We start from the raw sequence: 25,902 nt of genomic DNA, 5'->3' as shown, positions 1-25,902 counted from the left end.
CCTTCTTTCTGCAACAGTGACGTGTACTAACCCTCATTTCCGCCCTCTCTCCCCCCTCCCTCCCCCCTCTGTATACAGCTTATAGTTAGAGTTGATTCACGGAATTAAAAGTAAAAGGTGCAATAAGAAGAAGGCCCCTAACGATATGGTGCATATGACCATCAACTTCCAAGTGTTGATAGTAATGCATTACAGGCATATAGTCATACCTCCACCAGAATAAAAAAAAAAGGGCACTGCAGTCCTATAGTCGTCATTGTTTTTAGAGCGCTAATTAAAGTAAGCTCGATAAATCGTAAAGTAAGTTGCCGGAAGAGAGACTAGTAAAGAGATAGAGACTTACTTCCAAAGTGATGCTTTAACACTGTGGTCCCAGACGCGGCCATTCAGGTTCCGCACGAACACTTCGTAAGCTACAGCGTACCTTGTCTGCAAAGGGCCTCCTGCATTCAACAAGTGTCTTCTGCTTCGTAGTGCGACGCAGAAACCCTTTTAAACCCTTTCCCCGATCTCAAAATAAACAGGTGGTTGACTCAGTGGGTCTCCTTTTTCGGAGGACCACTGCTGGAGTCCTCAACAGGTTGTTGCTTAAAAGATTTTGGGACATCTGCCAAGGCTCCTGCTAGGAATAGAGCCGGTGGTCAGATCTCCCAGTAGGGTTCGTATAGGGTTCTGCCACAGTGAAGGGAAATGAATATGACGGCGAACGTACGTAGCAACCATGATTGTGTGGCACAGATGCGGTAGAGCCGATGAGGAAGACTCGAAGCACGCAAGACAGAACGTACGTTGTTTTCCATTTTGTCTCGCTTGTTCGCACTGACTCGTCTCTTTATTTTGTCAACAGAGGTCGTTCAGAATACACGTCCCACGTCCGCAGTACGTATTGAGCACCACGAAACACCTGTGCCTATATGAGCGGTGTTGCGGACGTTGGCTGATGGACGGAGGACAGGTGGGGTTAGTGGAAGACAGGACCTAGTGCGCGTCCTGGGCAGACTTCAAAGGGAAACTGTAGCCAACATCCGTCTGAAAAGTCTGGCGGAAGGTTTTGGGAGGACCAGGACTGGACAGCAGAAGCTGAGACTGATGATGTTGATGTTGGCGAAGAAAAAAAAAGCTCAAGGTTGAGATTCTTCCTCTCTCGCTCTTTACCGTGTTTTCCCACGAGCGACATCCTCACGGAATATTCTAGTGGAAGAAAAAGCGAAACACTGCTCGCAGAGACGAAGTTCCGTCCCGCGTGTTGTGTTGAGCATGCAGCATTTAGCAGACGACACTTCGCAGACGACACCGTCAGCGTGTTTTCCTGTCGTCTGCTATGGAATATCTTGTGGCTGTGTCGTAGGGTATTCTCTATGGCCAGCAGTGTACGCGAAGACACGACGTTGAGCGCTCGCGCTCACGTGATAGCAGAAAGCCATGACGCTTTTTCGCATCTACCGCCTCTGGGTGAATGGGTGAATACACGGTTAGTGTAACTTTGGAGCTACGCAAGAGTATGCTTAAATATTCGGTGGTGCCGGCCGAATACCAGACGAAAATGATGGAAGTCCTCACGTCCTGCTAAGTTCGCGAAGTGCCTATACCGTATATACTTTCAAGGCGTACTATAGCGCGGGTTTGGAGAAGATAACTTATTTTGCGAGACGCTTCACAAATCGAAGAACAGGAAGTCGTCGTGTACGTTTTCGATATGAATGGAAATCGGAGACTCTTCCCCTTTTCTTTCTCCCCGTTAAGGCAAAACGTGGTGGCCATGCGCCGTAACCCTAAGCGTGTTGCCTGCATCTGGTTCCAACTGATCCGCTGGGGGTCTCTCGTGCATATTTCAATCCCTTCTGCACACTTTCTTTCTTTCTTTCTTTCTTTGTCTTCTGCTTTCTGCTTGGGCGCGGTTTCGGTTTCAATGGCAGAACGTGTCGCTCCGCGCGCTCTTGTTATCGGCTGGTTGGTTGGTTGGTTGTTTTCGGATATAATTAACTTCAGCTCGTCCAATCGCGATGGAGTATCCTGCAAGCAAGCGGAGTTAAACTTGAGGAACGGCAGTGTGTCGTTACGATGAAGTCTTATAATTTATTAGGTTCTCGTACTAATGCATGAATGTATCTCTTCTGCCAGTTTCATAACTGCGTGCACATTTTACATGTACATTTTTAGCATTTTATAATATTCGTCATTGTCGTTAGTTTCGTTTTTTATATAGCATCTCTTCGTGATATTCTTGCTGTGTTTCCTCGCTTCCTGCCTCCAGTCAAATTTGTGCGAGCCGGATGAGGGAAGGGAACAAAAAATAATAATGATGGTGATGATGATATCAAATAATAATAAAAAAGCTGTTAATGAAAGCAACGACATTTCACGCACTTATTCCTCTTTGAAGCATACATGGACCAGCGTGAAGGCACGCTAAAAGTGCGTTCTCAGAGACCTTCCCTTAATTAACGAGTATATGCAGAAAGAAAATACGGGGCAAGTTTTCACTCGAAAACTTTACTTCGTCACACAACACTGTGCATCTGGACTGCCACTCCCTTTCCGCGTTCACCACCGCACGAGCAGATCTACGAAAATTCTTTATTCTAGGTTGCCTTAAGCACGTGCGGGCCGTCTTGCCCCACGCGTAGCCTACCGATAGATGTAATTCGGCAACAACAGAAATAGGAACAAAAATATGGAACTCTCAGTTGTGCCGTAGGCCTCGCAACGACGACAGCTCCCCCACGTGGCAGCTAGGCGCGCAATGCGAGAGACGGGCGGGAAGGAAGGTGTATTTAGCTGCATAGGATGTCGTCTGCTTAAAATAAAACGATTCGCTCAACACATAAGAGGTTTACAATCGTTCGCCATAAATAAGTTGGAAAGAATCTCCACTATTTTTGTGTGAGTCATTATTCGCTTAGCAGACCGCATGTTTTTTTGTGGATGGATGTGAAACGTTTGTTTATTGGTCTAAAATAAGCTTTAGTGCGTGAAGATTTCCGCTTCGAGAGTATACTAGCGATGTTGATCTAAGTCTGCTTTCAGCGTGAACGTGACGTATGGAATGCATTCGTTATATCTTCTGCTTTTCTTTCAACATATCGTTACCGTGGCAACGCTGCAGGCCATTATGAGTAAAGTGACAACAGGCAAGGATGTTCCAGTCTCTTATGACAACAAATCTACAAGTAAACAAGTTTTTGCCAACCACACCCAAGCAGACATAATCCGCACCGCACTGTTCGTGCACTTACCTATCCGCAAAGTGGAACGCTTCATCCGCATCTGATCCGCGTCGTCCCCAAAAACCAAATGATAAGAATGCACGCATGATGTGTTAGGCTGCGCAAATGCGTGTTGCGCAGATACCATCTTGCTTTACGTCGAACTACACTCTTAAAAATGAACTTCACCGCATAGCACGCTCCTAGCCAACCATCATCTCGATATCGTTATCGGCCCTTATTTGTTGAAAACCAGGGGCGTACGCCTTTTCTGTGACGATTATGAACAGCATAAGTGTCACAAAAATGGCGTACGCCTCCCGTTTTCTACAAATCAGGGCAGATAGCAATATCATTCGAGACGATGGTTGGCTAGGAGCGTGCTATGCGGTGAAGTTCATTTTTAAGAGTGTATTTTGTATCGCTAGAAACTCCGGTTGTTACCTGTGCGTTATAAAACCAGGCATTATACAATAATTATTACAATACAACAACAATAACAATACAAAATAATCGCAGACCAGGCAGACCATTGGGTTCATGAACCGCTTACGCTATACCTTGCCTACAAAGGTTAAAGTGACGATCTATGACTGCCTCGTCTTCTCCACACTAAGATATTGTTTTCTTGTCTGAGGAACAACCTCACAAAAGAACTTACACAGCTTGCTAGTAATGCACAAACGGGCCGTCCGTGTTACGTCATAGGTGTCGGCCCACACGCACCCCTTGTTCCGCAGATTTCATATTCTTAAAAATAATTAACTTCTGCGCATACTATTTGCTTAGAGCATATCTGTTAGCGATAAAGCATGATAACTTAATCGCATTATCATTATTTGCATTGGAACGACACCTAGCGTCGCGAAGCAGACATACTTTACAGTGGAAAAATTCCAGCGTCCGGAACCCAATATGGCGACCAGTCGTTGTCCATTACTCTACCCAGAATACTACATATATATAAAGAAAATTTATTACATTAACCTGATAATATGTACGCACAGTGCAAGCAGTGAATAACAGTGGTATATACAGTGAAACCGGTTAATAACATACAACGAATGACAGTGGTATATACAGAGAAACCAGTTGATAACATACAGGATTATTCTAGCTACGTTACACATTTCGATCGCACTGTAAAAATAGAAGACTAGGTTTGATTCATCCTAGACTTTGCAGACTGATAGCCATTTACCTGAAGTTTCATTCGAATTTTTTGTAAGCGCTATGGTCATGTAGAAAGGACATTAAAAACAAAGCAAAATCTCGCCCCATGCATTTTCAATGGCCTATCCCACGCCAACACCGCCATTTTTTCTTGCGTCTGCTTCACATTCAGATCACTTCACACAGGTAGTGCTGCCTACTACGATGTCACATGCCGATTCTGACGTTATGCACCAATCCTCTTGTTCTAGTCTTGTTCTGTATGCTGGTGCCACCTGTGTGTGGTGAAATGAAAATGAAGCAGACGCAGCAGATAATAGCGGCTTTTGAGCGAGATAGGCCATAGAAAATGCATAGAGTGAAATTTTGCTCGATTTTTAATTTTTCTTCTACAGGAGCATAATGCTCACAAAAAATTCCAACAAAACTTCAGACAAATGGCTACCAGTCTACAAAGTTTGGTGTAGGATAGACCCCGTCTTCTATTTTTACGATGCGATCAAAATATGTAACGTTTGCTAGACTAACCCTGTAGAATGAATAACATGGCTACATGGCTTTTGTGTTGATGGTGTCTACATAGAGCGTATTTCTCTCACCGATTTACGCGAGCCTGGCTGTTTGCTGAATCATATCATTATTGCTTTATTTTGCCTGTCGTGTTCAGTGACACTCACTTTACTGTCAACAACTTCTTATAGCTTTTTTTCTGTCATAATTTGCACCGTGTATATGCTGACAAAAAGCGCTATTGGGACTCGCTCGATTGGGATAGTGCCAATAGCACTTGCCCAATAGCTTGTAAGTGTTGCCGCTTTTTGGCAAGTCCCTGCGTGTATTCATCGTAGTGAACTGAAATGAATACAGGAAAAGGACAAAGAAAAGGTTGATTGTCTCATGTAATATTGTTGATTATCTCTCTTTTTGATTATATCTCTTATTATAAGGAGCAGAAGCCTATATACGTGTGAGTGATTTTACGTGCAAGCAAGTATATCACCGCTTCAATTAACGCTCCGGAGGTCCTACACTCTTAGAAATGGAATTCACCACAAAGCACACTCCTAGCCAACCATCATCCCGAATGAACTCAATGATGAACAATGAAATGAAAAATGAAAATATGAACAATCAATTATGAACAGCATAAGTGTCACAAAAAAGGCGTACGCCCCCCCCCCCCCCCGTTTTCAACAAATCAAGGCAAATAGCGATATCAGTAAAGATGATGGTTGGCTAGGAGCGTGCTATGCGGTGAAGTTCATTTTTAAGAGTGTAGCCAACCATCATCCCGAATGACAACGTTCTCGCCCCTGATTTGTTGAAAACAGGAGGCGGAGCCTATTCTGTGCCGTGCATAATGGCAGAAAATAGGCTCCACCTCCCGTTTTCAACAAATCAGGGGCGAGAGCGTTGTCATTCGGGATGGTCAGGGATCGGAACCGGTATTTTTTTCGGTCCGGTTCGGGTTCGGGTTCAGGCATATTGGTTCGGTTCGGGTTTAGTTCCGCTGAACCGAAATTATCAGCTTGAACCGGTTCAGGTATATCGGTTCGGTTCGGTTCGGGTTCGACTCAGGGGGAACCCCCCCCCCCCCCCACATACACAGACACAAAAAAAATCTGTCAGCGGTCGGGGCATTTAGAGGGATTGGAACAGTTACTGTTTTCGGCCTCGGTTTAACCGGTCCACGGGCAGTAATTTTGCTACATGCAAGCAAGCTTATGCTCACCGTACACGATTGTAAGAGAAAGGTGTGAGATAACCGTTTCAGGTGAGCAAAAAAAAGGTCGGTCAGTAGTACAATTAATTCACCTCTGAACCGATTCCCGAACCGGTAACCGTATCATTTTTTTTCGGTTCAGTTCCGGTTCGGCTCAGGACAAGCAAAAAAATTGTTCGGGTTCGGTTCGGTTCGGGTTCGTCAGAAAATAACGGTTTTTTCCGGTTTTCGGTTCGGGTTCAGTTCCGGTTCCGATCCCTGGATGGTGGTTGGCTAGGAGCGTGCTATGTGGTGAAGTTCATTTTTAAGAGTGTAGCGTGAGTGTATAGAAGCAAAACCTAATTTTTCCTAAGGATCGTAACAGGTGTATTAGACGGTCCACTCCCCGAGTGAATTAATGAAAGACTGCTGGGTTGTATTTCGGAACCGTCATTAACGACCTTCCCGCACGTGTGTGTGAGTGAGTTGGTCCTATATTTTGGCCCTGTATGACGTCAACATCCGCCAGGTAGAATGCTCGCCAGGTCCATTCACACAAGCCGCTTGACGTCAGCGCCGATTGTATGGCGTTCTTGGAGAGTCTCCATCTTGGAAAGACGTCAAAAAGCTCTCGGGTCGCAGCGGACGAGCTCTACTTCGTCTTCGGGAATACACGTCATAGTCATGCCGTTCCATGAATAAGACAACGAACAGCGTTCAACTGTCGTTTAGAAGTCTCGACAGCGAATTCGTAAAGTGGATACGGTCCAAGACACACGGTGTGGCGTCATTTAGGTGAATTGCGCCCAGGTTCGTAAGCTTCGCGCAATCTGTCACAAGTTGCGTAATTGGTAGTGTACTTGAATGGCAATCTGAGAGGTGTGGGTTTGGGATCCCGCCACTGTCTCGCTGTTACGGTGACTGCGTTATTTTGGTCTTCTCCGCGAGGTGGCGGACTCTAACCCTAGTCGACGACTCAGGCAATGGAGATAATTTCTTACCCTGTATTCATAAGAACGACAGCGGCACGGAATATTCTGACGGAAAAGAAAAAAAAAGCGAAAAACTGCTCACAAGGCGAAGCTACGGGCGCGTCTTGTGATATCGGGCGAGTGGCACACTGCGCATACATAGCAGACGACACCATCTGCGCTGTCGTCTGCTACGGAATATCTAGTGTCTGCGCATCTACGTCGTCCGACGTGAGGCACGTGACACACAGGAGACACCCCAAGTTGTGCCTGATATATCTAAAAGATGTGCCTCCATGTGAACCTCGGCACATGATGTAGAAAATCGGCACAGTAAATACCGAAACTCAACCGGCTGTGACATCATGGCGAGTAGCTCCACCAGTGAGAGGGGGTCGTGGTAGAGATCACGTGCGTATGCGAGAACCAATGGCGGAGGCTCCTGCTTCTCTGAGGACAGAGTTCGACGCGGACATGCATTCAAGAGCTCATATCTCGCTAGGTCTGACACTTAGGAACACTGTTCTTTTTTCTTCAATACTCTGGTGCGCAGTGCATGATGAAATCGAACAAATCTATCAAAGTGTCACAAACTCTTTAAGGTGCAAGAGGTGCCGCGTGCTGGTTTGGCGACTTTCCAGAGGTTTTTGCATCCTGAAAGCCTCCTATTGCGAAAAGTGGCTTTCGGAACTTGCAACAGCAGACGCAATAGTTAGGGCCGCCCTATATCTAAGGGCTGTTACCTACATATAGGCACATCATTTTCTATTGCGTCGATTGAAAGACGGATTTTATGGGGAAATTTCTGCTTTCTGCAAATTTTCTGCGTCACTATAGGCACATTTCTTCAGGGACGAAGGAGTGTACGCGCGCTTCTTCTTCATCTACTTCATCTACATCTACCAAGGATCCATGGATCCATGTACAGTGAACATTGTTCGTGATTCGCCCGCATGCTTTGCAAGTAACAAAACAAAACGAGATTTTCCTTCAAATATTGTATACCTACACCAGAACCCTAAAGTGTTGCCTGTAGGCATCCTAGTATACGTATCTTTGTATCAGTAATGTTTGGAAAATACCACCACAAATTATATGGAAATATGTGAAATAATAACGCGTGAAACACACAGTTTATGTATTCGTCCTTTCTTCATGTGATGTCGGTAAGAAGGCTAATATGGCGACCCTGATGCTGAGATATTCTGAGTTTCGCTATTTTGGTTGCTAATTCTATGACGTCACGAATGTTCTCTATAACTGAAAAGTGTGTTTAGTCTGTATACAGCGAAGGATGCATAGTTTCTTCTTCGGTCAACCCCTCCGAATAAACGCGGTTATTTCGAGACAAAACAAAGCTTCTGACGTCAGCGGATGCGGGTGTCTATCCTCACTCGCGCCACCCTTCTCGTTCTTTCTCATCCCGGTGCCCGACATTTTGTTTATAAGCCACGTTTCAACACGTATCTCTCCCGCACGCAGAGGAGGAAAAATATACCTTCCTACCTCTAGTGACGTCACCGGCGTCATCTTGTTGCGATGAGGTGGAAGAGTGGAAACTACAGGAGGCCCGCTCCGATTGGCTGTGTGGATCACTGTGGAATGGATTCGAAGAGGGCCATTGGCCGGCGTTCTGGTGCCTCGTAGAATATTCCTTTCGACGTTCACCCGCAGTGTAAAACGCAGATGACTCCATGGCGCTGCTGTCCTGGGGCTTCTGGAACATGGCTTCCTTTCCAGCCTCGTCCGTGTTGCAGTTGTCAAAGCTAGGCACCTTACCCGTCATCCTGCGGGAGGACGTCATTCGATTTAGTAACGACCAGTTTATCTCTGAGAGCTACACTCTTAAAAATGAACCTCACCGCATAGCACGCTGTTAGCCAACCATCATCTCGAATGATATCGTTATCTGCACTGATTTGATGGAAACGGGAGGCGTACGCCTTTTTGTGACACTTATGCTGTTCATAATTGTCACAGAAAAGGCGTACGCCTCCCGTTTTCAACAAATCAGGTCAGATAACGATATCATTCGAGATGGTGGTTGGCTAGGAGCGTGCAATGAGGTGAAGTTCATTTTTAAGAGTGTACCGTACACTCTTAAAAATGAACCTCACCGCATAGCACGCTGTTAGCCAACCATCATCTCGAATGATATCGTTATCTGCCATGATTTGTCGAAAACGGGAGGCGTACGCCTTTTTTGTGACAAATATGAACAGCGTAGGTGTCACAACAACAACAACAACAACATAGATGAATGGATGATGATAATGATGATGCAGGATGTTTCCCAGCATTGAAAAGTCACAAGTGCGTAAGTGTCACAAAAAAGGCGCACGCCTCCCATTTTCAACAAAGCATGGCAGATAACGATATCATCCGAGATGACGGGTGGCTGACAGCGTGCTATGCGGTGAAGATCCAAAACACAGCGCGAGAAGACACGACGGAAGAAGAGAGGACAGGACAGGCGCTGACTCCACCGAACAGTTTAATAACACAAAACCCAGTACGCAGGCGCACAGCCGCCAACCCTGTCACCCCACCTTGGTCCAAAAGCGCAGACGAACAGTTTAATAACACAAAACCCAGCGCCTGTCCTGTCCTCTCTTCTTCCGTCGTGTCCTCTCGCGCTGTGTTTTGGATCTTCATGTATAGTCACCAACGTGCCCAACAGCGAGTCCTATGCGGTGAAGTTCATTTCTAAGAGTGTATCTAGCTGCGAATATGTTCAGCTTCCACTTACTCTCAGTTGTACTTTCATGAACGGACTTCCGATTGATTCTGTTGAGATGGTGGTCTCGAACGTTACCTGCATGAACGAAACCAATATTATGTCCGTCACTATTCGTTATATAAATAATAATGGTGGTGCCGCGATGTTACACGAAAGGTTTGTCTGCCTATTCGTTATGTACACTGTTAAAACAGAACTTCACCACATAGCACGCTCCTAGCCAACCATCATACCGAATGATATCATTCTGTGCATTGATTTGTTGAAAATGGGAGGAGGCGCCTATCTGGGACAGATTATCTTGTCCCAGATAGGCGCCTCCCCCCTGTTTTGAACAAATCAGGACACAGAATTATATCATTCGGTATGATGGTTGGCTAGGAGCGTGCTATGTGGTGAAGTTCTGTTTTAACAGTGTAGACTCTTAAAAATGAGTTTCACCACGTAACACGCTCCTAGCAAACCATCATTCCGAATGATAACGTTCTCGTCCCTGATTGGTTGAAAACGTGGGGCGGAGCCTATTTTGTGACACTTATGCTGTTCATAATTGTCACACAAAAAAGGCGTACGCCTGCCGTTTTCAGCAAATCAGGGAAGATAACGATATGATTCGAGATTATGGTTGGCTAGGAGCGTGCTATGCGGTGAAGTTCATTTCTAAGAGTGTACTTGTTGCCAACTGGGTTTATCAAACGCTCTACAAGCTTTTTTTTTCGAAACCAGTTTGAGCTACACTCTTAAAAATGAACTTCACCGCATAGCACGCTCCTAGCCAACCATAATCTCGAATGATATCGTTATCTGCCCTGATTTGTTGAAAAGGGCAGGCGTACGCCTTTTTTGTGACAATTATGAACAGCATAAGTGTCACATAAAAGGCGTACGCCTCCCGTTTTCAACAAATCAGGGCAGATAATGATATCATTCGAGATTATGGTTGGCTAGGAGCCTGCTGTGCGGTGAAGTTCATTTTTAAGAGTGTGACCTCGTCATTGTGGCCTATTGATGAGGACTGTGCCGTATACTTTCCAAACTTATCTGATAGTTTTGAGATATAACGTGCTTAAAATCTAAATTAGAACTTTAGTATACTATGGCGGTCGCGTATTCTATTTCCGAACTGTTACTGTTCTTTCCCGACATGGTCGCACCTTTTATGACCAATAAATCTGGAGTTATTTCCGTCGCACCCTTTCGAGTTCCAGCCCTTGTGTACTTTCACGATAAATCTTCTCGGGAATGTCAACACAAGTGCGTCCCTTTTCCTCATCATATAGCTTCAGCAACCAACAGTGCATTTTTCACTCATCTATAGTCCCGTCGTATTGTCTTTTCTTTTTCTTTTTTTTTCTTTTTTTGCTTAAGCGTCACGTCGACAAGACACATACTATACAACAAGAACAAATGTGGGGGAAAAGCAGTGGATGAGGGCGAGAAGGAAAGACATTTTTTATACATATAAATCAAGCGCAACGTGTTGCTCGCCTTTTGAGCAGTTGTGGATAGATCTGGTTATGCGGGTGGGCCTTTGGATCGTGATGTCTTTTAGTCCGCGCACATGTGGCAGAAGGTGGTTTTATATTCCGCGTAAGGAAGCGACACGTGCAGACGACAGCGCCATCTCTTATTTCTCCGCTTTAGACGAAGTGCGCGTTATATGTGGGTTCTTCTTCTGCGTGGTTTAATAGGCGTTAAAAGTGGATGTGTGTGGGGATGCTTGGAAGATACCGGATGGTTTTGACGTATCTGTCGGTTCGTTGTGTCGGGTATGACTTTGGGGAGATGAGTTACATATACGTAGGGTCTGAGTTTTTCGGGTTACACGCTCCTCCCTGATTCGGGTGCTATTTTGAAGTCTGAAATTCGGGGGAAATCGGGTGTTATCCGGTTACTTTTTTGCTTTCTGTCCAGCAAGCGACCCCTATATAGTTAGAGGTCCACGTGTTGGTCAAATTGCATTCCTCGCGATTTATAGTCACGGACAGTACACGATGTAACATGGAATGTGTTTCCCATAGTTTATTGTTGAACTCAAATAACATTTTCATCAGATGTGCACACAGATTGCTGCCAAACCGTGTACGTGATACACGGTACTACGTGATACGTGATTAAAATTCGGGCAGAAATCGGGTTTAAGCCGAATTGGTTCGAAACTGATTCCACAGGTAACTATCGGGCGGAATCTGGTTTAACCCTGAAAAGTCAGGACACTATACATATAAGTGACAGTTAACGAGTTCGAGTTACGATAGCTTTTTGTTTGTTTGTTTGTTCTTTTTTTTTTTTCGCCCACAAACGCGTTTTGGAGTAGCCAGTTCTGACTGGGTCGGGACTAACCTCTCCATATCTTTCTTTCTTTTTCCAATCCAATCCAATCCAGCTTTTTTTTTCTTCTTCTTCTTCTTCTACAGCCCGGCCTCGCCATTGTGGCTTCAATGGCAGCGTATTTAAATACACTGCTATTGATGAGGACGGTGCCCAGAAGAAGAAGAAGAAAGATCGGCGCCTCTCGACAGCTTCACTCCAGATAATTTTCTGTATTGGTATGGCTATATGTTATTGTCACTGCTTGTCGCTGCGGTGGCATGAGTACTCAGGAGTAGGTACTATCAAACCGTAAAAGTGCTGAGCAGAGCCTGGGGCAGGATGAACCTGAAGAAAGAGCTCATCTGCATATCCGAACTCAAAAATTACCTTTACCCAATAAGCTTTGTTGCCCAGCCTAGCACCCGCCACCCGTCCAACGGCTCTGATGCAGAGTACTCCTATACACACACATGGCAGCACATAAACAAGCTGTAAATATCACCGTTATCCTAGCAAGCTATACACTCTTAAAAATGAACTTCACCGCATAGCACGCTCCTAGCCAACCATCATCTCAAATGATATCGTTATCTGCCCTGATTTGTTGAAAACGGGAGGCGTACGCCTTTTCTGTGACGATTATGAACAGCATAAGTGTCACAAAAAAGGCGTACGCCTACCGTTTCCATCAAATCAGGGCAGATAACGATATCATTTGAGATGATGGTTGGCTAGGAGCGTGCTATGCGGTGAAGTTCATTTTTAAGAGTGTACGTGTGGAATGCAAGCATTATTTGAACCCTCCTGTTTCGAGTAAAGGAAGCAGTTCCTTTCTAATTTACCTCTTATCTCATTGCATAACCTTGTGAGTCTTTCTTAAAACGACACACGGGGATGTCAGGGTTGTCTCCCCTTTTGATTATGTCCCGAATTACATCGCATCCTTCAGTAGGAAGCCGTGTCAGTGTCGAACGGCGGCATCGCTCAAAATAGTGTCCACGCTCTTTCCAGCGCTGATGCTCGCCCCGTGAAGGCCACCGTGCCTTATTCGCGCTCCATTCTCATAGCGGGCATTCATTCCGTCTGGGGGGACACTAAGGCACTGGGAAATGGTAGCACTCTGTGGATTTTACGAACGGCAGACGGACTATCGGACACTGCCGCGACAAAAATACGTAAACCGAAACCAATTAATTACTGCAACAAATGACCCGCTTCGGTGGCAGATTTTTCTCGAAAAGGTGTCCACTGAAGGTCCCAAAAGGGGTAGTACCCATTTTAATGCCGACGGCGCCCTGCTTTAGAAGTTAGCTTTTTTCACGAAACTAATTTGAATTTTTATATAAATAATGAGCGCCTCCCGCTCATTCACGCGGTGCGCATCTTGTAGACGGTATTGGACAGATACTTGTAAAAAAGAAAGTTATTCGATTGGTGCACCGGTTCGCGAATTATTTAGCCCGGGGATTTAACTGAAACACCCGGTATACGGTGCCTGACTAGTGGCTCCCCCAGCATAGCGTGAACCGTGTCGTCTGCTACGATAGCCTCCATTTTGACGCTCACGTGTTGCACGCTGACAGCTGTAGCTATACGTTCAGATAAGTCGGTAAAAGCGGCCGCATCCGCAGCACAGCATCCAAGCATGGTGACCGAGGGCTTCAAAATGGCGGCTACTCGGTGCTCGTTTCTGTAATGGGTGACTCCACCCTGCAGAGGGGGCTAGTAGTATTCAGGCACCCAAAGGGACAGCCACCGCTCTTTGTAGTAGCTCACAGATCAATCTAGAAGATCATCAGGTGGCCGGATCGAGTCCCACCGTGCTGAATGAATGAATGAATGAATGAATGAATGAATGAATTAATTAATTAATTAATTAATGATCCATTCCAGTTGGCCTACTGAGCGCTGGTACGATTTTACAAAAAAAAAAAAGAAAGACCAGAGAACATAAAGGGACATGCACGCACAACTTGCGCTACTAACAACTCATTACTTCCTACCGGCGGAAAAACGTGAAACAGGAAAACCCCCCAAAAAAGGAAAACATCGAGAAAGTTCTTAATCACACATTGGGCACGCGCTTGGCTGTCGTCTTGGCCTTCAGGAAGATCATCCAGTTCCATTCAGAGATGTCCTTATCATATCTATTTCAATGAATCTATCAAATGATTGGAGTCAGTCCAGGACACACGCTAACGTCTTCTCTCCACTTGTCTGCACATCGCTGATTGGGAGGACCTCGAATTTCCCGGTTGCGAAATCCCCGATCTCGAAATTCACGGTTTCGAAGCAAGGAAGAAGAAGACTCCTTGAAGATGCGTAAGAATGCGTTGAATGCGTAAGATAACATGCCGCGTCTAAAAATCCGATATCGCTATTTAACCAGTCAAATTCACAGGTTTTCGATGTCCCTCCAAGTCGTTTTAGCGAAGGAAAGCAACATTTTAGCGCCCATTAGGCTTAGCAGGGCGGCCACGACGAAACAGCATGTTGGTTAGTTTATTGTTAGTCCATGTTGGTTAGTCCAAGTTCGGTGCATTTTTATGTCCAGGATAGTCCATGGTCGCTGTTGGCATTTTCCCGCGCACGACTGTGCATTTTATAGTCAGATAACATTTATTTCCAGCAGTTTATTTTTGCATCAGGGATTTCGATCGGTTTATTTCGAGGTACACCTTTCACACAAACTGACAACATGGCAGCCCAATGTCCGTAGTTCTTCCTCATCTTATCAACGGCCCCTCGCTGCTGATCCTAACGCGAAACCTTCGCGCAGAAACGTGCCCAGACGTGCCCAAAGTCATCTGTCGTTAAGTTGTCTCTCCTTCTCTTCTGCAACCACATTCATTCCGTATTTTATTTCCTAATTTTCCTTTCGAGCGAGCAAGCAGAAAGTTTTTTCATACGGCTTTTTCTCCCCTGCTTTCTATAATCTAGCAGACGATCCAGTTTCAGACGACTGCTTTAGGCGCCACCTGTTGCGCGTTTTTTTGCGTCCTTATGTCATGGTGGCAGCAGACGATGAGGAATGCGACGCGTTAGGGCTAAGTATCTGCAACTTGATATGCTTGGCAGAACATTCACCCCTTGAGGCTTTCTGATTCCAACGGGGTTGCTTGTGGGTGCTTGCTCCGGTGTTGTTCTGAGTGTACGTTAGAAACACATTGTAGTGCATGTGTTGGTTGACTTCTGGTGGGGACGTTGAACTCTAGGCTGAACTTGAAGGGACTTCAGCTGAGTCTGGAACGTTGAAAGACCCTACACCTATTCACACTAATTTGATACACGGGCCATTTTTGTTTGCTTCTGTTCGTTTAAAAAAAAAGTGTCGTTTCAGTCCTTGTCGCACTTGTTCGGTGTCTGAAAAGTTGGTGTTCGACCCTGCATACATCACGAAGACTTCACATTACATCCATACAGGGATTTTCCCAGCACCCCACCCGCACTGCCTAATGCCACCCAAAAAATCTTGCAACCCCCTCCCCCCCCTACAAAGAAAAAGAAAAAAAAACTGTCAGAAAGGCGAAAAACGTACAAAAGCAGTAGATATTGACGTCCCCCACCCTCTTACGGGAGACCGACATCCCCTCAAGTTGAAAATCTTGGGAATAGCCCTGCATCCATTGATCTTCAGTGCCGTAGCCGTGCTGGGAATGCCAACAGCGGGTATTGGAGCAGCGGTATATAACAGCGGGCGTCTTATACGACGACAACGTTGCTGCAAGTTATCAGGCATAGTAACCTACAGGGCTTCGGAATACAACAGCCAGACGTCCATGTCGCCCTTGCAAGTTGCACATCGTACTGTTACAGGTCTCCACAAAACTTTACGGAACACCGCAGTGGTGTATATCGCCATCGGAGCGATACCGTATGCAGCAAACGGGAGCAGATAGACTTATACTACCGTGTATTCACACGAGCGACATTTCCCCGTGGGGAATATCCTGCTACACAGCCACAAGATGTTCCGTAGCAGACGACAGGAAAACACGCTGACGGTGTCGTCTGCTAAGTGTCGTCTGCTAAACGCTGAATGCTCAACTCAACCCGGGACGCTCTGCGAGCAGTGTTTTCGCTTCTTCTTCCACCAGAATATTCCGTGAGGATGTCGCTCGTGCGAATACACGGTAATAGACGGGTGACTGGGTATTCCACGCACCTCTCAGAAAGTGTGTCCATTCCCGTCCGCTGTTATAGGGTGACGCTAATCGGACAGCGGCCCTTTCATGGTACACCATTTGATAGTTATCGCTCAAAACCTTGTCTCCGGTATCGTACAGAGCAGCAAGAATGATATATGAGCATATGCCCGCAGGAACCGAAAAGCCACCAAAAGCGAGAGATTAACCGAAACTCCATCTTCAGGAGACCCCTGGAAGCGTTGAATACATTTCGCGACAATCTATCGACCGCCGTGTTGCCTTCGGATCGCAAAAATGCGGAACGTTGCTTCGTATAGCGCTAAATACGACATGCGAAGTCTGTACGAGCGAACCGCGCGCGTTTCGGGGTCCCTGAGTGCGCGTGTTTTGGAAGCGGCCCTCAAAACACGACGTGGAGGAAAAGTACACGTCGACTGATCGGCTAAAAGAAGATTCCCCCTGCCCCATATTCAGGGCGGCCTCGTTGCCGAGCTCCCTTCGTGACACGACAATGCTTTTTCATCGTACCTTGTCTGCTCCGTCAAGTAATCGTGTCACGTGATTTTGCCCGCACACGCGCAGAAGACGACGGTTTCGGTTTCGTTTCGATTGTTCGCACGGCGAGGACGAAAGGAATCGTGTCACGAAAATATCGCTTTTCATTAGTCCTTTTTGTGTCCTTCCTGATACGTCGTGTCTCGCATAGTCGCATCAAGTTCATGCGCAGCCTTCTGACGTCAGCAGCAGCACGCTCCTCATTGGTGTTTCCATGCAGACACCTGTTTGCGTCGATTCCGCGAAGCAACTCTGGCCATAAGAGATATGCATGTGTGAACGGGTGTGCGCGGGGCTTCACAAAAGCTTCCTATAGCTAGAGGGCGTTAATATGTGCCTTGGCCGACTTCGCGAGTAACTGTGACGTATGACGGCAGCGAGAGTGTGACGAGAGAATATTCCGGATAATGAAGTATTGTATTAGGGGGAAAAAACGGATGATTCAGGCAGGTTAATTGATAAAGATAAAGTGGACTGTCCCTTTAAACAGTGATTGCTTTAAGAATAGGTGAGTGCATAGGTAAACGTTCTCAAACAGAACTGGCGGGTATACCTTGTCAATCTTCTGTGGCTTGGCGCGTGTAACGAAGTTGCAAGGGCAGATGGCCCAAGTTTTAGTTCCTTTGAATATTACCGGTAGCCCTCCGCGTATTTTAACTCTACATACCCCCCCCCCCTCCCAAACTCGACAATACGTCAATACCATTGTAAAATTCCAACGTACACATAAGTGTCATAATATGGCATCATAATTGTCCAATATGTCCATATGGGCCATAAACAAAGGCGTCCCATATTGGTGTCCCATATCGGTGTCCCATACTGTGTCGACAGTCCTCAACAAGGAATGGTTACATCGTTCAAAGAAACTGTGATGTAATGTTGTTCTTCATTTAGCCATTTTCATCTTAATTTTATTTTCCGATAGTTCATGATTAATTAAATTAATTCATGATGAATGACATTAGATTAATTCAACGATAGTTATCATGGACGGGATGTAGCTCGGATGCGTATGTATATTGCTGGCAACATTGTATCAAAGGATAGCATCGCAGGGGCAAACCGGACAACTTTGGTACAAGTCGAACATGATAAACTAAATATTACTTATTTAATCGAAAAAAGAAGAAAAAGCTTGTGGCGTTTTGTTATTACATATTTTGTTGGAAGTCTAGCACTTGGTCCTGTCTTTCAGTGCTGGTTTATCACGCTGAGCAGTGATTTATCCAACCCCCCCCCTACACCCTCCTAACACCCCACCCCACCCCCAAATGATCAGTGACACCCCCCTAACTTTTTCACCTGTGTACGCCCTACGGAGGTGCCCTTGCGATTTCAGCTTTAGACACATGTCGGTAATGATATGTTGAGCTGTAATAACGTAACTGTAATAATGACCCCCCCCCCCATTTTTTCCAACACCCCTCCTTGCTTGGGATTCAGAATAAACCACTGACGCTGAGTGTATCAAACAATTTGTAAAGCGTAACACGAATTATATTTCCACCCAGAATGTCTTTGCCTGTGATTGAGGTGATTACACTCCAAACCGCTATTGAGACAATCCTAAACCTTCGATCAACCACCCCCTTCTATTGCGAAACGTCGCTGCATTTTAACATTGCGTCACATTTTTGGCATCGATGTTCCACTTTCCCTCCAGCTTTGACTAATCAGCTAGAAACCACAACCGGCACTCAGACGCCACACGCCCTTCCTCGCCGAAGACGTCTTCGAAGAACGAACAACCATTAGAATGACTTGCACTCACCTGTTCCGCGTGACATGTATCCAATTCCTCCAACCTTGACTGAATAAAGTCAATACGTCAACACAACACTGGGCGCTTCACACTAAGCAGACGACTTTCACATCCACCGACACAGAATGCAGACGACACCACGATAGCAGAAGGAGACATTGTCACAGCGAAGCGAGACTGCTGTTCAGGGTAAGAACATTGTAAGCGGTAAGGCAGTGAAAGCTATGTGACAGACCCAGGGCCCGAAGCCCCAAGTTTGCGCGTCTTGCACCGCGTTTTCGTCACTCGCGCCGAGGGCGCCAGGGTGCTGCTGACTGACCTCGGCCGGTTTTAAAATTATCCGCGCCCGTGTTTTTGGCAGGAGCCACCTTGGTTATACGTCAGCAACGAGAACATGGTCTCGCTTTAAAAAAACATTTGTTGATGGCCGCGAGATTGTTAATGACCCTCAATGTTGGTTTGACGCTCTTGTGGAATTGTGGCCTGGCTGGATGTTGAATCTGCGCTCTTAGAAATGAACTTCGCCGCATAGCACGCTCCTAGCCAACCATCATCTCGAATGATATCGTTATCTGTCCTGATTTGTTGAAAACGGGAGGCGTACGCCTTTTTTGTGACACTTATGCCGTTCATAATTGTCACAAAAAAAGGCGTACGCCCCCCGTTTTCAACAAATCAGGGCAGATAACGATATCATTCGAGATGAGGGTTGGCTAGGAGCGTGCTATGCGGTGAAGTTCATTTCTAAGTATGTGTGTGTGTGCAATAGAAGGTATTACAGAACTTCACCTGTACAAGTGTCGCGTCGGAACGTCCAGAAAACAGTGGCTCCGCGTCTCGACCGGGCGTTGAAACATGAATATCGTAAGCGTACATTCTAATATGATTTGTCCCTACACTCTTAAAAATGAACTTCACCGCATAGCACGCTCCTAGCCAACCATCATCTCGAATGATATCGTTATCTGTCCTGATTTGTTGAAAACGGGAGGCGTACCCTTTTTTTTGTGACACTTATGCTGTTCATAATTGTCACAAAAAAGGAGTACGCCCCCGTTTTCAACAAATCAGGGCAGATAACGATATCATTGGAGATGAGGGTTGGCTAGGAGCGTGCTATGCGGTGAAGTTCATTTCTAAGTATGTGTGTGTGTGCAATAGAAGGTATTACAGAACTTCACCTGTACAAGTGTCGCGTCGGAACGTCCAGAAAACAGTGGCTCCGCGTCTCGACCGGGCGTTGAAACATGAATATCGTAAGCGTACATTCTAATATGATTTGTCCCTACACTCTTAAAAATGAACTTCACCGCATAGCACGCTCCTAGCCAACCATAATCTCGAATGATATCGTTATCTGCCCTGATTTGTTGAAAACGGGAGACGTACACCTTTTTTGTGACACTTATGCTGTTCATAGTTGTCACAAAAAAGGCGTACGCCTACCGTTTTCAACAAATCAGGGCAGATAACGATCTCATTCGAGATTATGGTTGGCTAGGAGCGTGCTATGCGGTGAAGTTCATTTTTAAGAGTGTAGATGCCCATGTGAAATTATGAATGTGACATGTGAATGTGCTGCTACCGAGCACATGAGCGTCTGATACGCCCTGTACGAATAGTGTAACTCGTAATCAGCCTTTTCTTCTTTTCTTTTTTTTTTTTTTTTTTTTGGACTTCTTTAGAAATAATGTACCTCATCTTCGGAAACGGGGTACAATCTTCCGCAACCGCTCTCCGACGAGCCAGCTATTCTCGGGAAACGATATAGACATACGCATGTTTCTTGAGCGAACTCCTTAGCATACGGCTCACAGTTACGGCTGCATTTCGGAAATAAACTCGAGTAATCTAAGAATAGCGACCTCTGGCTTGCAGGCGTGGTTCATTTCAACGGAGTCCAACACAAAGTCGTTAGGCTGAAAACACAATCGTTCCGAGGCAGCGCACGGCACGACGCTGGGATTCCATACTAATTCCGAGCAGCTCCTACTTTTTTCATCTTCTTTTTTTTTCATTTTTTTTTTTTTCATTCACGTTCAAGCAGGGTTGCGACGGACATTCTAAACTCTAAAAACAGAGCTTCACCGCATAGCACGCTGTGCGCTAACCATTGCCACGAATGATAGGGTTATCGATTCTGATTCGAGGACAGAGAGGGGCGTACGCCTTTCTCTGGCAGTTTGGATATGTGGTAATTGCCACAAAAAGGCGTACGCCTCCCTCTGTCCTCGAATCAAAAGTGATAACCCTATCATTCGTGGCAATGATTGGCGCACAGCGTGCTATGCGGTGAAGCTCTCTTTTTAGAGTGTATACACTCTAAAAAGAGAGCTTCACCGCATAGCACGCTCTTAGCCAACCATCATCTCGAATGATGTCGTTATCTGCCCTGATTTGTTGAAAACGGGAGGCGTACGCCTTTTTTGTGACACTTATGCTTTTCATAATTGTCACAGAAAAGGCGTACACCTCCCATTTTCAACAAATCAGGGTAGATAACGATATCATTCGAGATGATGGTTGGCTAGGAGCGTGCTATGCGGTGAAGTTCATTTTTAAGAGTGTACACCTTAAACAATTTTAAACACTTTAACTAATCACTTTATACAATTAGAAAAAAACATCAATTTAAGGTGCAGTGACAACGCCATGTGGCAGTGCGTTCCGTTCCGATATAGAGCGTGAAAAAAAAATGAAAAAGAAAACGAAAAAAATAGAGTACTTTAAAAGTATCTATTCTGGCATTGAACTCCCTTATAGATTTCTTGAATTAGTATTGCGGATAATCCGTCGTTGGAATAATGGAATATAAGTCGACGTATAATCGACGCATCTTCTTCTTTATTTGCAGTGTATTAATCTCTGTCCTGAAGTATATAGGTCACAGACCTGTGTGTTTGGTCCATATCGATTATATATGAACCTGAGTGCCCGTGCCTGCACAGCTTCAATTTTCCTAATATGCAGAGTTGTGAACGTGTCCCACGCTCGGAGCCCATATCCGTTTATATAGCGAGCCTCGTTATATAGAGAGGTTTCTTCTTGGAAAGCCGCGTTTTAGAGAATAACGGTTTATATGCGAAAATGGCGACTGCGTCGCGTTTTATAGCGAAAGTCAGACATATGTCGGCACAGTTCCCTTAGAAGTCGGCCCAGGACGCACATTCCCCCAGGGCGTCAGTCGTGACGTTGCCCACATACGTGAGGCCGACAACGGCAAGCCCTATCACCACCACCACCACCACCACCACCACCACCAGCGAAAGTCAGTTTAGAGAGAATGACGGTTTTAGCGAAGTTACCTAAACTTCGCGGTGACTCCGATTTTGTTTCGTGGTTCTTCCCTCTGTTCGCGAGAGCCAGTGGAGTAGCCAGAAAAATATTTCGGGAGGAGTTCTATGGCAACTTTGCACATGGGGGAGGAGGATTTCCACGTCGTCTCCCTCTCCCAAATGCACTACCAACGGTACCCTTTTCTGGGAGAGGAGGTCAGCTTGAGCCGTTTCAAAATGAAACGGCTCATAATATACCTCAGGTATATTGAGCTACTAAGGTATAGTACCAAAATATACCAAAGGTATAAGAATGCCGCATCTATGCAGTCACGTGACTCTAGCGCCCCAAAATGCAATGTATCAAACGCGAGCTTTTGACGGTGCAGCACAAATGTTCTCCATCCTGGCTCCATTCCGCTGGACATAACATGGCTGCGAAGGAATTTTTTCCTTCGTGAGGAGCTATACGAATTTTAAAGCGAACTTGACGCGGAGCCAATTTTAATTTTTCCTCCCAAAGCGCACCCGCGTTTATCCAATTTCCTTTCTTTCCCTTCCTTGCTAGCAGGACGAAGCAACTGCTGCTAAGGGCGCCGTACAGATGTGGACGGGTGGAGAGAGGACTGCTGAAAGCACAGTGGTTGTCAGGAGGGTTAGTGCGCAACTTGAGCCTACTTCATGGGAACTGTGCTGTCATCCGTCAGGAAAGCCAGCCGGGAATCCAGAGGAAACCTGACACAGCACAGCCAGTGGTAAGATTCGAACACACCACCACCCAGTCCTCGCATTCCCTTAGATTTACCGCCAGAGAGCGCAAACTGTATTCACTCGGCCACGCTGATGGTGCGTTCATCCTGGTTTTATATATTCGCGTATACTATACACATGCATACCTCCTATTGTTGCCTCCTATTAAGCAACGCCGATATGATCGGGACCCAGAAACCGAAACCCGACCCTGACATTCTTTCGGGCAATCCGCACTCAATCCCATAATGTACCCCATCTCCGCTTTAAAGCGTATACAATAACTTATTTTCCTATAGAGTGTCATTTCTGTTCTTATTTTAATTATTCCACTCAAGTAAAACAGTAGGGAACCACGGCATAGTAGCAGACGACAGCACACAGCGCTCCGTTCGCCAGGGGGACCCATCGAAGCAGACGACAGTGTTTGCCAGTGCGTTCGCAGTGGATCCTTCACACAGTTATTCTACATATTTGCAATTCATTGTGTTGTACGTCAATCTGTCTGTGAACGTGAGTAACGGTGCCCGCAAATATTCAAGAACATTTCTACAAACATGCACAAGAACGGTCACAGAAGCACTAAGCGTTTCTGTTATTTAATACACACTAGAACCTAACCGCTTTGCGAAGGTTAGCTAGCCTGTCAGTATTGTGCTGGCATAATCAAAAGATACAAAATTATATTGCTGCGCTATTATTATTAGTAGTAGTAGTAGTATTTTGTTATTATTATTCAAACATAATTGAACGCAGATTCGTATCAGACGACATAAGATTGCACTCCCTGCTGTCATATTCCGCTACGGGGTCCTGTTTTCGAAGCAGACGACAGTATCGCAGAAATCCTAGTTGTTGGTGCGTAACAGTAGTTGTCCGTTTAGGAGTGTACTTTATCTATATACACATACAATGTTGTGCTTTTCGAAATATTCACAGTACAGTGAACAGGACTAAGCAATTATGGAACGGTTTCAAGCTCATATTGCGACGTGTTTTCCCCAGGGACCCGTTAATGCTCACTGCAATTATCACATAGGCTCACAGGGTGAGATATCATCATGTTCACGAATAGTTCGTCAAATATGCAACATCAAAATGTGTCTCTCGATGCTCGAAGGCGGTTTTGTAATGTGCTGAAACATTCTAATGTATGATGGAAGAATTTTTTAGAAAAAAAAAAGCGAGACGCCAGCCATATATACCCTTCTTCTGTCAGATTATAACTCTGTTAGGCTATTGACCGGGTTGCTACTCCACCTTCTTAGAAAAAATAAGTGCCAACGGCGTCAACATTTTCTGCAGTTTACGCCATTTTTCTTTTTTCTTCTTCTTCTTTTTTTCTTTTTTGTAAAAAACCACACAAAGCTTACCATGTTGGAAACTGCTCGGCCAAATGTTTCTCAAGGCGTCCTTCAACTTTCCAGTTGACACCTCAGTCCTTAAACCAATACGTTAAACGGTAGCTAATTAACCTTACCTAATTAATCAATTAGGCGCACAAAAAAGAATGCTCTCTGCTACGATACACTACCGCTGACAACATTCAGTTGGTGTCACTCACGTAGAGCGCTCCGTCTGTTTTAAATCCTGTTGTACGTTAGTTGCAACACTCTGTATAGGTTCTATGCGTCGAAGTTCCCATGTATTCTAAAATTGAACTTTCTCAAGAGCTTCAGGTTTTCTCAAAAATATTTGCACCTTTGAGTGTTCACATTCCAGATTTTCTAGGAAGTTCAACGTTAAGGTAGTGATTATGAGAGCGTGTGCGAGGTTTCTTTCGCAGAAACGTCGTACTCGAATGTGTACTGGAAGCTCGATGTTTTGTTTATTTATATCGTGTATAAGTAATGAACACGTGCAGACCCATAGCACTCTCCTAGTAATGGGACTGGTGCTAAATCTATCACGCTTACAAATATAGCGGGCTCACGAAAGCTGGCCACAGTGTCCACCACACTGTCGGTTACGCGGTGTCGTCAAAAAAGGAACGAAAACCGAAACTTCTCCGCGGTCGACGTTTCCCATCCACCCATAAAGAAAGGAAGGACAAGTATCGGACAGCTGTATGCACATCTATATTTTCCGTCTTTATTTATTGTTTTTTTATTTTTTATATTCGTATTTAAATGCTTGGGCTAACTAGTGCGGCGGGAGCGAATCGCGGCCTCTATGATCGCGGCACCTCTTGACAGACGACATAGCGCACGGACCCAACGCCATCTAGATGTCATTTCTGAAACCCCTTCGCCTAGCGGCTGCTACGGGCTCCATTTTCAAAGCAGACGGCGCGGACGCGTATTTTCTGCTTTTTATGTAATTTCAACAAACCTTCATGCACGAGTGAACTAGCAAACTAAGCAAAAAATAGCTGTCATCTGGACAATTCATCTAAGAAAGTGGTGAGACGATAATGACCAGACGATATCTGCATTCATTGAGGTTCAGGTCAAGTTCGCCTCGTCCCTTTTAAAATGGAGGTGTTAGAAATTGATGTGTTAGTAACATGTAGGTGTTTGTAAATGTACAGGGTGTTACCCTATAAAAGTCTACCCGCGCCGGCATGCCGTGCTCGCCAATTACTCAATGCAGGCGGTACAATGTGCTGCCTACGTGTAAAACTCATAAGGACATTCCATCATGGTAAATATCGAAGTGATTGAGCACCGTAACGCGAAGTTATAGCGCAAAATGTGAGGTTCCCGTAGTCAAAACAGCCAAGATGGTGCCTCTCAGTAAGCAGACGACATCCCTTTTGGGTGTCGTCTGCCGAGTACGTCGGCATTTTTCGTTGCTCACGTTGCTTACTTCTGAGCAAAATACGACAGTTACACGAAAGCGAAATGAAAACTACAGTTCCATCCGGGTGGCAGGATATGCGACACGTCGTCGTCTGCAAGGGGAGCAGCATGTCAAGTGCTCTTCTCAACGTCGCCATCTTGATTGTTTTGACTACGGGAATTGCACGTTTTGAGTTGTAACTTCGTGCTGCGGCGCTCAATCACTTCGAAATTTACCAAGATTAAATGTCCTGATGAGCTCTATATGAAGATCGCACAATGTGCCACCTGCATTGAGTAATTGGCGAGTACGGCATGGCGGCACGGGTATACTTTTATAGGGTAACACCCTGTAGTCACATATCACCTTCTATTTGCTGACACTTTTAAAAGTGAGTATTTACTATTCTAATTTAAATCGGGATATTAATGTTTTGGGAGTAACTTGTACTCATTTCGTGAATTAATTTCAAATTAAGTATACTCTTAACTTACTTAATTTATGATATTTTTATTATCTTTGT

At 45.3% G+C, this 25,902-nt stretch overlaps 1 protein-coding gene across 3 annotated transcripts in view; it reads right to left on the bottom strand.

Moving 5' to 3' along the window:
* The window catches only part of LOC135390729 (zinc finger protein GLIS3-like), a 31,370-nt gene extending 12,488 nt beyond the window's left edge, over positions 1-18,882 (bottom strand). Inside the window, exons 1-3 of one of the 3 annotated variants that reach the window (XM_064620577.1) lie at positions 18,583-18,882; positions 9,802-9,867; positions 8,559-8,839 (exon numbers count right to left, since the gene is read on the bottom strand). In XM_064620577.1, the coding sequence (XP_064476647.1) occupies positions 8,559-8,838 (280 nt within the window). In that variant the 5' untranslated portion in view covers position 8,839; positions 9,802-9,867; positions 18,583-18,882. Of the gene's footprint in view, positions 1-343; positions 1,263-8,558; positions 8,840-9,801; positions 9,868-18,582 lie in introns of those variants that run through there. The other 2 variants (XM_064620578.1, XM_064620579.1) reach the window with 2 other exon arrangements.
* Between the last annotated feature and the right edge of the window lie 7,020 nt (positions 18,883-25,902).

The sequence above is a fragment of the Ornithodoros turicata genome, chromosome 4, assembly GCF_037126465.1.
Source record: "Ornithodoros turicata isolate Travis chromosome 4, ASM3712646v1, whole genome shotgun sequence".
Classification (NCBI taxonomy): Eukaryota; Metazoa; Arthropoda; class Arachnida; order Ixodida; family Argasidae; genus Ornithodoros; species Ornithodoros turicata.
Note: the sequence above shows the minus strand (reverse complement) of the source record. Positions and strands in the feature narration are given on the sequence as shown.